A 16,715-nucleotide genomic window follows, 5' to 3' on the forward strand; every position below is an offset into this window, starting at 1 on the left:
TCCCATGACAATGCTCTACAAGAAAGCTCTTCAGTTCTGCTTGGTCGGTGTAAAATTACAACCTTTCGCCATTGGTTCGAACTGCTGTAACACCTCCGCAAATGCATCTTTAGTTTGGATTAAATTCACTGGCGTTAGGATTAAAATACATGGCGCATAGAATAAATTATTTCGCACTGGGATTAAATTGACTGACGCTTCGAATACCATAGCTCGCGCTTGGAATAAGTGCAGGGGGAAAACCTGTGGTACTATTTGGGAGAGCACATCCATTCCGAAAGATTAATTTACCGGGCGACCACTTCTCACCACCTAACAAATGTTATCGCACAGCGCAGGACGCGCCTGCGTGTAAAAGAAGTTTCTGGGATGTTATCGATAGTTCCATCCGCTGTCTTTCCCCGCAACTTGTGTACTCTGACTACATGTATGCGCGACGCGAATAGTGTAGAACTTTGTGGAAGACACGTGGGTCCCAGCGGTTACTGTGAAACATTCGACGACTCATCTATATAAGCCGACGCGCTTGACCCGCTGATCAGATTTTCGACGATTGCCGACTGTGTTCGCCGCTATCGTTGTGCTTTAAGTGTAGTTCGTCTTTGTGGGCACAGGTTCGCCCAATAAAAGCTAGTTTTGTCTTTCACAGTATTGCTACTGTGTTTTTTAACGTTCTACCACGTGACAACAGTTGGAGGTGCTTTTCGTCCATGTACGGGACGCCCCCGACAGGCCGTGATCCAAGCCCGGACCGCGAAGAAAGCACGAACGCAGTCCAGAACCATCGAGCAAGCCGTCGTCTACAACAGCTGCCCCCGGAGCACGGACTTCTACCTGAGAAGGCCAAAAATATTGTGGCAAAGACAACCACAATAGCAGCCCCAGTATCACCCGTCGTACTTCAACAACCCAGAGAGCCCGCTACCTTGTGTGGAGCTACGTCGGAGGATCCGGAAACCTAGCTCGAGACCTTCGAAAGGATTTCGACCTTTATCAACTGGACATCTGAAGATAGGCTGCGACTTGTGTACTTCTCCTTATAAGATGCCGCGAGGACTTGGTTCGAGAATCGGGAGTCCACCCTTGCAACATGGGACCTGTTCCGCATAACTTCCTGGGGACGTTCACGAGCGTTGTTCGAAAAGAAAGGACATACGTTCTGCTGGAAACCCGAGGCCAACTACCCAATGATACCATCGCCTTCTTCACAGAAGGGATGACCCGTCTTTTCCGGCACGCCGACCCGGAAATGTCCGAAGAGAAAAAAGTAGGTTTCATGATGCGAGACGTAAAGCAAAAACTTTTCGCCGGACTCATCCGAAACCCACCGAAGACCGTAGCTGAGTTCCTGACAGAGGCTACGACGATTGAGAAAATTTTAGAAATGCGCACTAGGCAATATAACTCCGAAGTGCTCACGCTTCAGTGCGCCATCCAAGCGCTGGGCTCCGTTGATGTCCAAGAGACCATCAGGGCCATTGTGCGCGAAGAACAGCGCAAGGTCTTGCCTTCGTCGCAGCCTCAAGTAGCTTCGATCGCTAACATCGTGAAAGATGAGGTTCAGCGATCGCTAGGAGTTCCTGAGGTGCAACCTCAATTAACGCATCCCCAGCCAGAAGCGATGACCTACGCCGCCGTCGCGCCAGGGCCCTCTAAAGCCTTAATTCCGTCGTGCGGCGCCGCCGCCGCCAGCACGGCCACCCGTCGCGCAGTGCACCTACGCGAGGAAGACGGACCTTTGGCGCGCCCCCGACCTGCTACCACTGCGGCGATGCCGGCCATATGTACCGCCGGTGCTCATACCATGACCTGAAATTGCGAGGCTTCGCCGTCAACGCACGGCGCCCGAGGGAAGGTGAATGCCCTCGTGACATTGCCGACTACCTCGCCGTTGCTCAGTGGTTGCGCGAAAAGAAGTACACGTGTCATTATGCTTTTACCTACGATGACCACTGAGAAAACTTCATGTTCAAGGTGCTTGCGCTAAAGAGGACATGTTGAATTTTAGTTCAGCGATTTTTAGGTGGAGATATTTAAGAGAATAACTTAGCGGGCGGGATTCCAAAAAGCTTTCGAAGAATAGATAAATGGACAAACTTAAGTTCGACGATGAGATATTTTATATGAATGAAGAGAACAGGTGGGTATTCGATGCCCTTTCGCATACGCACAGACTAAATCTAAGCCATTGAGGAGGTCCAAAGAGTATATATTCCTAGCCTCTTGCTGACCAAATCTTCTCCATGACTCCACAGGTGCGCGGCGAGCTTTGTATGCAAGCGGATTCTGAGTTAGAGTATATCCGCGCATCCTGAAATCACATCTCGTTTGTTCGTACCGTTCTGAAGTGACCCACAAGTGATTTGGTCTGCTCTAAAGATCCTCTTCGCCACAGCACACATCTAAACATATTGAGCACTTCAATCCTCGCAGGTGGCCTTTTCCGCCAGCAGAGAGTGTTGTTGCTGAGACTCAATGTGGGGGCGGCACTTGTCCCACCCGTCACTTACGCTACCTGCAGATGACGGACCTCTGAAGCCCAGACCACACGTACGCTTGCGGACGCGCGCAAGCTCGCGTTCACGCGCCCACGCATGCGCAGACGGTGCTGCATGGCTCGTACGCGTCGAAACGCGGCGTGATCTCGGGCTGCCTAGCTACGCAGCTACGGCGTGAAACGTTCAGCTCTCGGTGAAGCAGATTAATATCATGCAAGGAATTGGTTCTTCTTTCCTTTTTACGCTGCTCTAACAGCTATAAAAATATTACAATTACGTTTATATAAATTGAAGCATTTTGAAACACTGTCGATACCAAAGTACGAAGCGGTGTCTACCAAGGCGTCTGTGAGTGAGCCCAGTGAGCACGCGCTGTCGCGCGTCTTTGTGGATGCAAACCGCCATTACTCGCGAGGCGCGGCAGAGCTAGGCGCGTGGACGCGAGCTTACGCGCGTCCGCAAGCGTACGTGTGGTCTCGGCTTAAGCCACGAGATGAGCAGCTAACAATCTTGGCTCCATGAGCCCTTCCACCATGCCGTACTGGCACGTATTCACGCAAAAGGCCTGGACCTGTGCATATCTTCGTGTATGCTATCCACGCAAACGCTAAACTAAAGACTAATAAACGTGTCAGCAGGTTTTCAGGAAGACGTTGAACGGGCTATGTAATACCTGGAACTGGCTAATCAACGACCAATCAGATGGACAGAACGGGACCTAAGCAAAGGAAAATGTAGTCAACTGTCGCACAGTGTATGCTCGAGGAATCGGATTAGCAGATGTGCCGGCCTACGTTGTGGGGACACCTTGGATGCATTTCTGCAGTCTTCGTTTTTGCCATCGGTCTTACGCCTAATAGGCTGGCATGAAGGTCATTGGAATTTTCTCAGTCGTACATGGTCATGGATGAAAATTTTGAATAACCTAATCATCGAGCCTAAGCCGCCTAAATGTTATTGTTATAATTTTCGTTGTCTGTTGTCTGTTCGGTATTCACTCGATCCACATAAGTTACTGTAGTTACAGTCAATGGCCAGCGTGAAATTACCTTACAGGTAAATGCTCGATTTTTCTTTCTTTGCCACTTCGCGCGACGCTCGTGTTACTACCCGACCTAAAAACATTTTTCAACATATATATACTTATCTTACCTTTCCTACAAGGGCACTTGGTAAAGAAACACTGATATTTTCATCGGAACAGTAGGTCAGCGGCGTAGTTCCCCTGAATATCCGATCAGGGGTGATGGCGGACTTTATAGCCACTGCAACGGAATCAAATTATGCAGATTTTCAGAGAAGCAAGTAGGTCAATATTTAAAAGTGAAATTTCTCCAAGAAATATCAAGTAGTCATAGTATTGTGACTGCGTACAGTATTAAAAAATTCCGTTTCAAACGTGGTTTTTCTCTGCCCCATCTAGACATTTTTTACCACTAAACATAGACACACTGGCACTTATTGGTACACTTTGGTGAAGATCTAAATACACATCAGCTTAAACGAAATGAACTGAAATAACCATGGCCCTGCTTAGTCAGTGCGCCACGTCTTGCAGTTAACTAGGACCTCGACATTTTATATGACAATTTTGCACACTGAATGATATTTCGCATGTTGCATAGAAAGGTAAACAGATAGACATTGTAAATGTGTACCTTCAAAAACATACGTGAATTTACATTGGACCCACAATTTTCCAATTTCCCAATGAGTGCATAGCAATCGTATCTGCATAGGAGTCCTGCAGGCTACAGTACCTCAAGATGTTAGATTGTAGTTGGTATTCTATGCTTGTCCACCTTTGCCTTCAACAGAGTTATGATTGTTCACAGATCCACTAAGGACAGCAAATAATCAGTGCAATTACTTGTCTAGAGCTCGGTTATAGAAAACATTTACATGGGAGCGTGCTTGGAAACAACACCTTACTGCAACACACCCTGCCAGGAAGAGTAAACGAGTGTCATAGTTAATGTATCATTTCTCAGTTGTTTGCAGGACAGCTACAAATGTTCTTTTGAATTTTAGGTTCAAAATCGTGAGACAATAGCGCCGGAAGTATGGTACCTTGCCTACTCGAGTGGCGCTATGACTTTGCGATACAGTTTTTTTTTCTGCCTTATAGAACGGGTACAGAGATAGCTGAATACCTGCGTTGGAGCTGGCACCATGGATTAAGGATACAACTACGAAAGAGGGGCTTTCCCGCAGTGCAACAACGTTAATGTGTACCCTGTCGTTGGTATTTATTCCTGTTCGTAGCGGCCAACCGACTCGCACGCGCCTTCTGCACTTGTGATTAAATTATTTTTAACTTTTTATTCCATCCACAGTGGTGGCGGACTCGCTCTGCCACTGCGCTGCTAAGGCTGAGACAGCGCTATCGAATCCACAGTGCAGTAGACTCGTTTAAATGCCGGCAAAATGCAAGAACGCGTGTGTAAAGCATTGGGTGAACGTTAAAAAACTCAAGGCAGTCAAAATTTACCAGACGCCCCTGACTAAAGCGTCTCTCATAATCATAACGTTGTACTGACACGTAGAACCTGATGATTTATTTTAACGATTTGTTGCACGGTGTCTCATGCGAATGTTAACGGCATACTTTGCGTACAAGTCCTAGACGGTTAGACGGCAGTTTGTTCTCGGAAGCAAAGTTCTTCGCTTAAACTGGTGCCGCGTCGTTGGAAAGGAGACCTTTCAGCAGTGAATTCAAAAGAAGCAATCTTAAATTGCATCGATATTCAATCCCTAGAGAGGATTATTCTCTTTTGTATTCGAACAGAAACAACTCGACTAGACAATACGAAATCGTGAAACTGACTCGAGATTAGAAAGTATGAATATCCGCACGCCTTTTGTAGAAACAGGTAAAAGAAAAATATAACAAGGGCCCTGTGGTCCGTGTTATCGCTTGGCGTTAGGCTGTCTAAAAAAAAAAGAGCTGCTCATCAGGTCGGGCAGAGGTCTCCGGAAAAATACGTCACTCTAAAATTTCTTCTTCAAGTAAAAGCGTGAGATGGAGTAATATTAAAAATTATATAATACACTAATACCTGTATCCTTATTTGGTAAGCCCAGCAGCTCATGAATATGCAACCATCAAGGTAAATGAAACATGAAGGAGGAAAATTATTAGGAACAGCGGATACGTATATCAGATGGGAGTGAGATTTGTAGTCATTGCGTGCTTGATTTGTCAGCACCTTATTGTTCCTGGCCAATAAAATTATGGTCTCACTTAATCGTGGTTAAACAGCAACCGATTGCACAAACACAATACAGTGAGGAGAACGCCGTAGCTCGGAAACAACTGCAGCTTCTTCATTCAGATACACCTACAAAACGCACAAGTGCTGCCAAGACACAACTGTTGCAAAAATGAGAATGAAATTTGCAACATCAGAAAGAAAAAGTTAAATTCTAGGACGTGTAGCCAGGACAGTTTCGAATTGGGACAATATCTTTTAAATTGTGTTGCCTGGATACGTTTAAAAAAATGGGAGCATTAAATCTACCCTTGCTCTTGTCATGAACTCGTTTCCACTCAGGGGTTGCATCTTAACATCACTCTTAAAAATACCTAGCTCCGCACCCAATGCCGATATCGCAATTGTGCAAACTACAGATCTGAGAGGATCTAAGGCGAAAAAATTTTATATGTGTGGTTTACAGATTGAGTGAAAGCGTTACTGAACATAACAGTGTTTTCCGAATTCCCATTTTATGTACAAGGGATATATTCGAAAGCACTCCAATTCAGTTTCGTCCCCTTTAGATGTCTTAATAGGTGCAATCGAAATGACAATGTGTATACGTTTATCTATCACTAAATTACAGAAGGGCAAACTTGGTACTCGAACTTCTAGAATGTTATAACTTTGAAAGATTATTGTAAACTAAAGCTGGCAGTCAAATGAAGAAAAGAACCCACTTAATACAACCTCCAGAGGTGGGGTTCATGGCGGGTGAAACCATTTCCCTGTACCATGTATAGGAGCTCTCAAAGTGAAGTATTCAGCGTATACACGTCCTCGCCTTTGAATTTACATGTATGCTGGAAGTACAACATGGTCATTAGGTCTTTACATTCTACAGGTGTCGAAATTTCATTTATTAGGGTATATCCGTTTGCACGAACTTTGTACGTCGAAAACTCAAGCGGCAGGCACCACTCATGAACATGCTCGCTGTGAACGCTGTTCCATTCACGTAATAGGTATTTCACTGCGCATTCCTTCGTTAGCGCTTTACATGTTCTTTTCAGCTTGACCTATTGTTTGCACATTTCGCATCAAACATAGTTTTGAATGTAATACGACAGCTGGTATTCTGTGTTTTCCAAGTCTTTGGGTGTTTAACTACAACATTTTCGTTCCCTGAAGGACGTTCGAATACGCGCGCACAAACGCGCGAGTACAGTTTACACATTGTTGGGGAAGTTGGTGCCTGCTGTGCATCCTAGCTCCCAGTGTGAGCAACGACACAACACACTGAAAAATAGCACACCTTGAAACAAAAGCTTGAAAGGGAAGGATAAGTGTCAACACCCCGAATGTCGCGCGAAGGAACTCACGGAACTCCTAAGGGTTTTTGAAAAAGCACATCTTGTATTTGAGAAAAAATTTCATTTCATTTTATTACATTTCATTTTATTACCTTAAAGACCTCTTGCGGGGTAATGCATAAGGGGTTTGTGGTACAAAAATACAGGAGGTTGCCCACTATGTTATTTTACAGAAAGAATACTCGTTACTTCTTCCACGAAGGCAGAAGAGGTGGTGATGGCAGCGACGTGGTGGGGAAGGCCGTTCCAGTCTTTAGCTGTACGATGAAAAAATGACGACGAGCAGGAGACAGTGTGTGCGCTAGGGCGAGCAACATTTAGTGAATGGCATGTGCGCAGCGATATGCGTGAATGTGGTACAATGTAAGGTGCGTGGCGAAGCGAGCTGGTGTAGAATTTATGGAATAATAATAAGTTCGCGATACGGCGACGGTGCGCTAGTGTGTACTCTACTTTTAATGGTGATACGCAGATATCATATGAGTATGTCGAGTAAATGTATCTTACGGCGTGGTTCTGTATGGATTCTAATGCATTGCTGAGGTAAATCTGGCGATGATGCAATACGGGTGATGCGTATTGGAGTTTTGGCCTAACCAGTGTTTTATACGCTAGTAGTTTTACCTGTTGAGGAGCATTGCGGAGCTTGCGTTTCAGAAATCCCGAGGTTTTGTTAGCAGATGATATGATGTTAGTTATATGCTAGCACCAGTTTAAATCATGCGTGATCGTAATGCCAAGGTACTAAATAAAGTTTACAGTGTCGATTGGGTTGATGATGATATGTAGTGTTTATTGGCGCAAGGGCCAAGTGTGGCCAAAGAGCGCCAAGGCAGTGGTGACGAGTACTGAATGAAGTAATGGTTGATGTGATGTGGCTATAGAGAGGCCTAAAACTAAGAGCTATAAGTTGCGTAAAATACCCAAGGAATAAAAGTATGAGAATGACTGAAGTAGGGTATGCTATAAGTATAGGATGTACAAGAATGGTGTAATAGTGTTACATGAATAAAAATGGAAAGGCGATTGTTGTTGACGAATAGCACAACAGCCTCAGCTGATCCCTTGAGTACAAGGGCCTGGAGGCATGTGCTGGAGCAAAGGTTCACATCGCAACAGTGGCTTCTCGCAAGAGACCGTGTTACGAATTTCTCGCACAGAAAACCTGCAGCGTGTCAACGTCGTTTAAATAGGCTAAGGTAAATTGCATGTGGAATAGCGGTTCTCTGCCTAGAAACAATGCCAGGTGAAGTGGTATACACTGACTATATGCTAAAGGGAAATGTTTTTTCCTCTCGACTAGTGTTTCGCGGCATTCTAGGAAGACATGCTGAACACTGAGTGTCTCCCCACATCTACTACATATTGGACATTCACCGCCACTCAGCAGAAAGTTATGTGTACCGTAAGTGTGCCCTATTCTGAGACGACAGAATAGTACATCACTTCGCCTGGACTTGGTCAGTGATGGCCAGTATCCTAAATGTGGCTTAACTGTGTGTAGTTTATTATGGGTTTCAGAGTCCCATTTATGCTGCCAGTAGGTTCTGAGTTTTTTCCGTAAGTATGGCTTTAGGTCTGAGGCCGGAACGGCTGCGGACATATTGGAAGCTTTTGTGTCTAAGGAGGTAGCAATTTGGTCTGCCAGGACGTTACCTTCAATACCTCTGTGTCCAGGCACCCAGCATATTGTTACATGTTGGCCAGAGGCATACATGGTACAGAGAGAGAAAAGATCTGCAATTACTGGATTTGGGTGGTTGAAGCATGACATCAATATTTTCACAACGCTTAATGAGCCTGTGTATATGACCACCTTATGTAATTTTAACTGTTTAATGTGTTTCGCAGCCGACCACAGTGCATACGCCTCTGCTTTAAAGATGCTTGTTTGAGGGTGCAGAACATCGGACTCGGAAAAAGATGGGCCGACGGCTGCGTATGACACGCCAGCATGTGATTTAGACGCATCTGTGTAATACTCTGGACAAGGGTATTTAAATTGTAATTTCAGAAAATGCATATGAATGTGCGCCTCTGGAGCGTGCTTCGTTACCTCCACAAATGACGTGTCACAGTCAATGATTCGCCACAGCCACGGTGGAAACGGCTTGGCAGAAGCCATTAGACTAATTTCACGGATAGGAACATCCATCTCCTCGCTCAGGTTTGTCACACGGATCGAGAATGGCTCTCTAGCTGTAGGTTTGTTATGAAAGAGTGTTGCAGAGGTCATATCGTTTATGGTGGGATAACAAGGATGGTTTATGTTAGCATGTACTTTCAGAAAATAATTAAATGTAGAATATGACCGCTGCAGATCGAGCGACCATTCATTCGATTCGACATAGAGGCTTTGAATCGGACTCGTCCTAAAGGCGCCGGTGGCGAGGCGGATACCGAGATGATGCACAGGGTCCAGCATCTTGAGAGCACTGGGTGTAGCTGAGTGATACACAACGGCACCGTAGTCTAACCGCCATCGTACAAGGCTCTTGTAGAGGTTCATGAGGCATTTCCTGTCGCTTCCCCATGTTGTATGTGACAGTATTTTCAGGATGTTCATTGTTTTAAGGCATTTAGCTTTCAAATACTTGATATGAGGAATGAAGGTCAGTTTTGAGTCGAGTATTATGCCTAAAAATTTATGTTCAGTGTTGAGTGGTATGTGTTGTACATGCAGCATAATATCAGGATCTTGTATCAAGCCTCTCTTTCTAGAAAAAAGTACACAGGAGCTTTTGAGGGGGTTTAGCTTGAAGCCATTTTCGTTGGCCCACATTGAGACCTTGTTCAGTCCGAGTTGGACTTGGCGCTCGCAGCCAGCAAGGTTACAAGACTTAAATCCTAATTGCACATCATCAACATATATTGAATAAAACATTGAGGATGGAATGACTTTGTGCAGGGAATTCATTTTCACAATGATGAGGGTGCAGCTAAGCACGCCTCCTTGTGGCACACCAGTCTCTTGAGTGAATAGCTTGGACAGGGCATTGCCCACTCTAACACGGAACGTGCGGTTAGTTAAGTAGTTTTCTATCATATTTAGCATGTTACCGCGTACGCCCATCGCAGATAGGTCTCGAAGGATTCCGAATCGCCATGTTGTGTCATAGGCTTTCTCCAAGTCCAGAAATACAGAGAGAAAAAATTGTTTGTGTATATAAGCGTCTCTAATATTTGCCTCACTGCGAACAAGGTGGTCTATTGTTGACCTACCCTCCCTGAAACCACATTGAAGGGGATCAAGTAGACGGTTGCTTTTGAGGAAATAGATTAGACGCCGATTTACCATTTTTTCTAATAATATACACATGCAGCTTGTTAGTGCTATTGGCCTATAACTACTGGCTAATGCGGGGTCTTTGCCTTGCTTATGAATTGGGATGACAATCGCTTCTTTCCATGAGGATGGAATATGCCCAGATCCCCGCATGGTGTTGTATAGAGACAGAAGTGTGTTCAATGTTTCTGGATGCATATTCCTGATCATTGCATACATTATGCGGTCACCACCTGGTGCTGAGTTGCCGCAGGAACTGAGAGCAGCCTTCAGTTCAGCGAGACTAAACGGACGGTTATAAGGTTCATCTGCTGCGCATATTCGTTCAAGGCGCTCTCGCTCTATGCGTTCCTTGAATTTTAGGAAAGTTGGCGCATAGTGTGATGCACTAGAAATATTTTGAAAATGCTTGCCCAGCGAGTCTGCCTGATCTCTCATGGTGTCGCCTTGAGCGTTTACTAAAGGAAGCGGTTGTGTTTCCCTGCCCTTTATACTGTTTACCCTGTTCCATACATTACCCTCATCCTTGTACGAATTGATACTACATATGTACCTTTCCCAGCTTTCTCGCTTAGCACGTCGTCGTGTTCTCCTGCCCTGTGATTTTGCCTTCATGAATTCAATTAGATTCTCCACATTTGGTGATCGACGAAGCCAGCCCCATGCCCTGTTCTGCCTCTTTCGCGCTTCTTTGCAATCTTCGTTCCACCACGGGACACGTCTTTTGGATGAAAGACCATTTGTTTGTGGTATGCACTTTTGCGCTGCGTCGATAATAAAATGAGTAAAATATGATACGGCATCATCTATAGTATAGTATTGTAAAAAGTCCCGCGGTAAATAAGTACATTCTTGAAAACTTTTCCAATGGGCTGAGGCTAATTTCCATCGAGGGACATGCGGTGGAGAATCATACTGTGTTGTTAAGTTTAGAGTGACTGGGAAGTGATCACTTCCAAAAGGATTCTTGATGACATCCCATTTCAGGTGAGAGAGAAGACTAGCAGTACCAATTGCTAAGTCTATAGATGAGTATGTGTTGTGATGCACACTGTAATAAGTCGGCTCTTTCTTATTAAATAGGGATGCACCCGATGTCAAAAGAAAATCTTCTATCAGCCGACCTCTCGCGTCACAACGGGAATCTCCCCACAGGGTGTTGTGGGCATTAAAATCACCCACGAGCATGTAGGGTTCCGGAAGCTGATTTATGAGGTTGTAGAAGTCTGTTTTGTGAAGGTGATAGTTTGGGGGTATGTAAATGGAGCAAACAGTAACCAACTTATTAAAAAGAACTCCTCGCACTGATACTGCTTCGAGGGGTGTCTGTAGGGCTACATGGTGACAAGCTATAGACTTGTCTACGACAATTGCTACGCCACCGCACGACGCGTTAGCCTCGTCACGGTCTTTTCTGAAGATGGAATAGTTACGAAGAAAGTTTGTTTGTGTGCTTTTCAGATGAGTCTCTTGAACACACAGCACGTTTGGATTATGTTTATGTAGGAGTTCCTTGACATCATCTAGATTGTGAAGAAGACCCCTGACATTCCAATATATTATTTGTGTATCCATAGTGAAAGTGTATGGTGATGTGTGTTCCCGCATCACGGGAACCTTGCCAGGCCCTGTGATGCGGGATTTGCCTTTTTTGGGCAGCTCCTGAGAGCTTCGCCGATCCTTCAGCGTCCGAGATGCCGACACCCTTGATGTATCCATCGCCTCCATAGAGGCGCTGGAAGCCCGCTCGCGGTGTACGTTCGCGGGTGTTTCGGGCTTCTCTGTGCGAACAGAGGCCCTAGAAGTCGTGGAGCCCGCATGTCCGGTGGACTGCTGGCTCTTGCTGCGTTGCGGAACAGCACTAGCTGATCCCGCAATGGGGGCGAGTGGCGCTACCGTCGGTCCACTTTGCGTGGTTCTAACGGCCGCCGAGAACCGTTGTGGCACTGCCCCCTGCCGTGCCACGTCGGAGAAAGAAGGCCCCACAAACGAGAGGCGTTTTCTAGCTTCTTTGAAGGAAATATTTTCTTTTACTTTTAGCGTGATAATTTCTTTTTCTTTTTTCCATAAGGGACAAGAGCGAGAGTATGCCGGGTGTTCACCGTCACAATTTGCACAGTGGGGAGGATCATTGCAGTTATCTGCAGGGTGCTCATGTGATGCGCACTTTGCACAGGTGGTACGGCCCCTGCAGCTCTGAGAGCCGTGACCGAATCTTTGGCACTTAAAACAGCGTCGGGGATTTGGAATGTATGGTCTTACATTTATTTTCATGTAGCCGGTTTCGATTTGTTCAGGGAGTGTGCTCGTACAAAAGGTAAGTATGAGGTGTTTTGTCGGAATTTGTCGTCACGTCGGATCTTAATTCGCTGTACATTCGTAACGTGTTGCTCTTTCCAGCCTTCTAGGAGCTCTGTCTCAGTCAGTTCCAGCAGGTCCTGATCTGATACTACCCCTCGTGTACTATTCAATGAACGATGAGGACTTACAGAGATTTGGGTGTCGCCAAGCGAGATGAGCTTTTGCAGATTTTCATGCTGAGCTTTATCACGGACATCAAGGAGAATGTCACCACTGGCCATTTTCGTGACTTTGTATCCTGCACCTAGGGTCTCAGTTAGGCATTTCGCGACAACGAAAGGTGATACAGTTCTTACGGTCTTGTCGGGTGTTTCGCTGTGAATCACGTGGAAACGTGGAAAAATTTCAGTGGGCTTATTAAAGAAGTTGAAACATTCTTCGGTGCGCCCTCTTTTTGTGAGAGGGCGATCAGGAAGCCTGGGGAAAGAAGAAGCCATAAGAATTGGAGTAATTTCGGCAGTGGTGTCAGCCACCCACCATGGAGCCCTACAAGGGGACGTGACAGGCCTTGTAAATAAACGAGGCCTGCCATCGCCAGCTGTACACAACCACTATAACCAAATATGATATAACCGAGCATGGTTATTTCAGACAAGGTTAACCCTAGCTGCCAGAAGGATCAGAAATTCAGAAGTGAGAAGAAGACAGGAAAGCTGAAAAGTGAGAGAAAGACGAAGGGTCGAAGGAGAGAAAGACAGGAAAAGCAACTACCGATTTCCCCCGGGTGGGTCAGTCCGGGAGCGCCGTCTACGTGAAGCAGAGGCCAAAGAGGCGTGTTGCCTCTGCCGGGGGGCCCTAAAGGTCCGAACACCCGACATCGGCTAAACCCCCAGGATCACCCTTTCCCCGGACACGGCTATGCCGCGCACGGCTACACGCGGGAGGGTCCAACCCTCGTGTGCTCGGGTCCGTGGTGTCGCAACACACCAAACGCCTGCTGACGCAGACGCCCCTGCGGGGAGTGTCGATTGGGATGGTCATCAATTGTATAACGAAAGTCATGCCGATTACGGCTGCGAGAAATTGACATAGATTTACATTTATTATTGTTTAGTACCATTAACCATTGATCACACCAGGCTGTAATGTTGTTCAGGTCATTTTGAAGATAAATGCACTCATTACTATTAGTGATAGTTCGATAGACAACGCAATCATCCCCAAATATGCGAATCTGAGAGGGAGCATCCAATGGAAGATTGTTAATGTATATTAGGAACAGGAGGGGACCTAAGACTGAACTTTGAGGCACGCCTAATGTTACGGGAAGAAATTCTGAGGTAGTATTGTTAACACTGACAGACTGTGATCGGTTGCTAAGAAATTCTTTTATCAATGTTAGGACATTGGGGTGGAAGTTCAGGCGAGAAAGTTCTAATATTAAGCGTTGATGAGCTACTTTATTAAACGCCTTTTCAAAGTCAAGAAAAACAATATCGGTCACAGTGTTAGTATCGAGATTTGAGTGTAGGTCATGAAGAAATGTAGCTAATTGAGTGTCACACGACAGCCCTTTACGGAAGCCATGTTGAGACGGATGAAAAAAGTTATTACTGTCTAGGAAATTCATTACGTGGGAGTATGTGGCGTGTTCCATTATTTTGCAAGGGATACTAGTTATGGATATTGGACGATAATTTAAGGGGGAATTACGGTTCTCTGATTTGTAGACTGGAACGAGCTTGCTCTTTTTCCACTCGTTAGGAAGCGTGCCTGATGATAGTAATTGGGCATACAGCCGGGTTAAACACATGGCAGAGATGCGCTTCGTGTGTTTTAAAAGCTTTGACGTGATACCGTCAACACCAGCTGATGAAGATAATTTATGATTATCAATTAGTGCGGGTGTTCCATCTGGTGAATAAATAATGTCCGGCATTGCAGCCATGTCAGCAACGGCGAAAACAGGAAGAGGCACGTGTGGTTCGGTAGCGAACACAGATGAAAATTAGGGGTGTGCGAATATTCGAAATTTCGAATACGAATCGAATATTTTCCTTATTCGAAGCGTATTCGATTCGAGAAATGCATATTCGTAAATTCCCGAATATTCGAGGACGGCCGAATAATGGTCGAAACGGCGAATATTCGGACAGACTGTGAATAATTTAGCAATTAACGAATTATATGCTTGCTCCACATTCTCCTAAAAACATGTTTCTTCACTGAGAGCTTCACATGATCCGCTCATTATCTGTATGCTCTACATCAAGATGGCAAGTTGGGCCAGTTTGTTGGGATTCATAGTAAGGTTCGTTACAGCGCAACACAAAACAGAGACAAAAGAAGGTACAAAACGACGACACAGCGTTACAGCACTGTGATCTTAAGTGCTGTAACGAACCTTACTATGAATGTGTACGCTCTGTTCCAGTCTATCCGCATCAGGCCCATGAGACATGATCAGTTTCGATTTTTTTTTACCAAGCTTTATTCCAGGGCTCTTCCATAACAATATATGATGTACTTTCGAGCTTTGTAAGTATGCGCAATAAAATATGCACCCAGAAAATGTTACCTGGACAAATGTCACAGTGCATAGAGAGCCCTTACTTTCTGAACATGTTGAGCAGTATATTTTCCTTCGCGATAATCTGTAACAAGCGTTTACCTGACAGAGCATTACCTATAATGAGTGCCTCTTTAACCCGAAGCAGCCTCGTAAAATGCAATATTATTTTTAAAAGAGTAATGAATCTATTGTTACCTCGTTTTGCAATTTTTAATACTACACATATATTCGATATTCAATTCGATATTCGAAGACAGTTTTTCGCCTTATTCGTATTCGATTCGTATTCGAAAATTTCAATATTCGCACACCCCTAATGAAAATGCATTGTTAAACACTTTGGCACCGTCAATAACTTTCCAATCTTTCCCCATCTTTCGAAATTATGTAACAATGGGATGACTGGGGATTGATAACTTGCCAAAATTTTTAGGGGTTACTGCTGAGCATGCGGGGTTGGTCTGAATGAAAAAATGAGTGCTTCTGTTGCCGGATAGCTATCAGGTAGGCGCGTTCAGATACATAGTATTTTTCCCAGGAGCTAGGGCTTGGCATGTGTTTAGCGGAGCGAAATAGACGTTTCTTTTTGTTTTCCAGTTCTTTTAGTGCATTAGTGAACCATGGTTTATTGCGATTAGAGCGAAGTAAGACAGTTGGTATAAACTGCGCAACGAGGTTAGTCATCTTATTTTGGAAGAATAACCAGTTTTCTAGCATTGAGCGATTTTCAAAGCCTAATTGAAATGATTGATAGAATGCGACTAGTTCGTTGTTTAGGGTGGTATGATTCCCTTTTTCGTACAGGCGGATTGTTTTCTGATCCGAACGACGTACTATAGATGAAAATGTGAAAACAGCGTGGATTACTTTGTGATGAATTATTTCGCGTAGGTAGCTAATGCAGGACATGCTTTCAGGATTAGTGGTTAGTATGAGGTCTACTATGTTAGCCCAGCCATGAGTTGCACTCGTTGGCTCTATTATCACCTGGGAGAGGTTAAAATTAAGGCATATATCTAAGAATTGTCAAGCTCCTGTCATGCTAGTAACTGTGCTAGAATAATTTGACCAATTGATATGTGGGTAATTGAAATCCCCAAACAGCAAGATGCAAGCGTTCGGGAATTTTTCGTTAAACAGTTCAAGGTGTTATTGAGATGGCGGGGGAAGTCAGGATTAGTGTTGTGGGGACGATAACAGACGCCAAGAAGTAGTAGCTGCGGATTAGCACGAATGATAAGCCATACAACTTCTAGGTCAGTGGCCACATTAACTGTGGAGCACATTATATGTTTTTTACTCCGATAAGAACGCCACCGCCCCGAGTACCCTGCCTATCTTTACGAAAAACATCGAAATTCGGTAGCTCACTCAGAACTTCTCCGTCAGTGACATCACTGGTAAGCCTTGTTTCAGTTAGTATAAGTGGGTCACTGCCAGACGAAGATACTAGATCTGATACTTGTTGTCTTTTCGGAAGAAAGCTCC

General features: G+C 44.9%; 1 protein-coding gene across 3 annotated transcripts in view; it reads right to left on the bottom strand.

Moving 5' to 3' along the window:
- Positions 1-16,715, bottom strand: part of LOC139050748 (uncharacterized) — a 69,822-nt gene that overhangs the window by 37,551 nt on the left and 15,556 nt on the right. For all 3 annotated transcript variants that reach the window (XM_070527461.1, XM_070527459.1, XM_070527460.1), the window contains one exon: positions 3,651-3,763. In XM_070527461.1, coding sequence (XP_070383562.1) covers positions 3,651-3,763 — 113 coding nt within the window. The remainder of the gene's footprint in view (positions 1-3,650; positions 3,764-16,715) is intronic.

Source organism: Dermacentor albipictus, chromosome 10 (genome assembly GCF_038994185.2).
Source record: "Dermacentor albipictus isolate Rhodes 1998 colony chromosome 10, USDA_Dalb.pri_finalv2, whole genome shotgun sequence".
Classification (NCBI taxonomy): Eukaryota; Metazoa; Arthropoda; class Arachnida; order Ixodida; family Ixodidae; genus Dermacentor; species Dermacentor albipictus.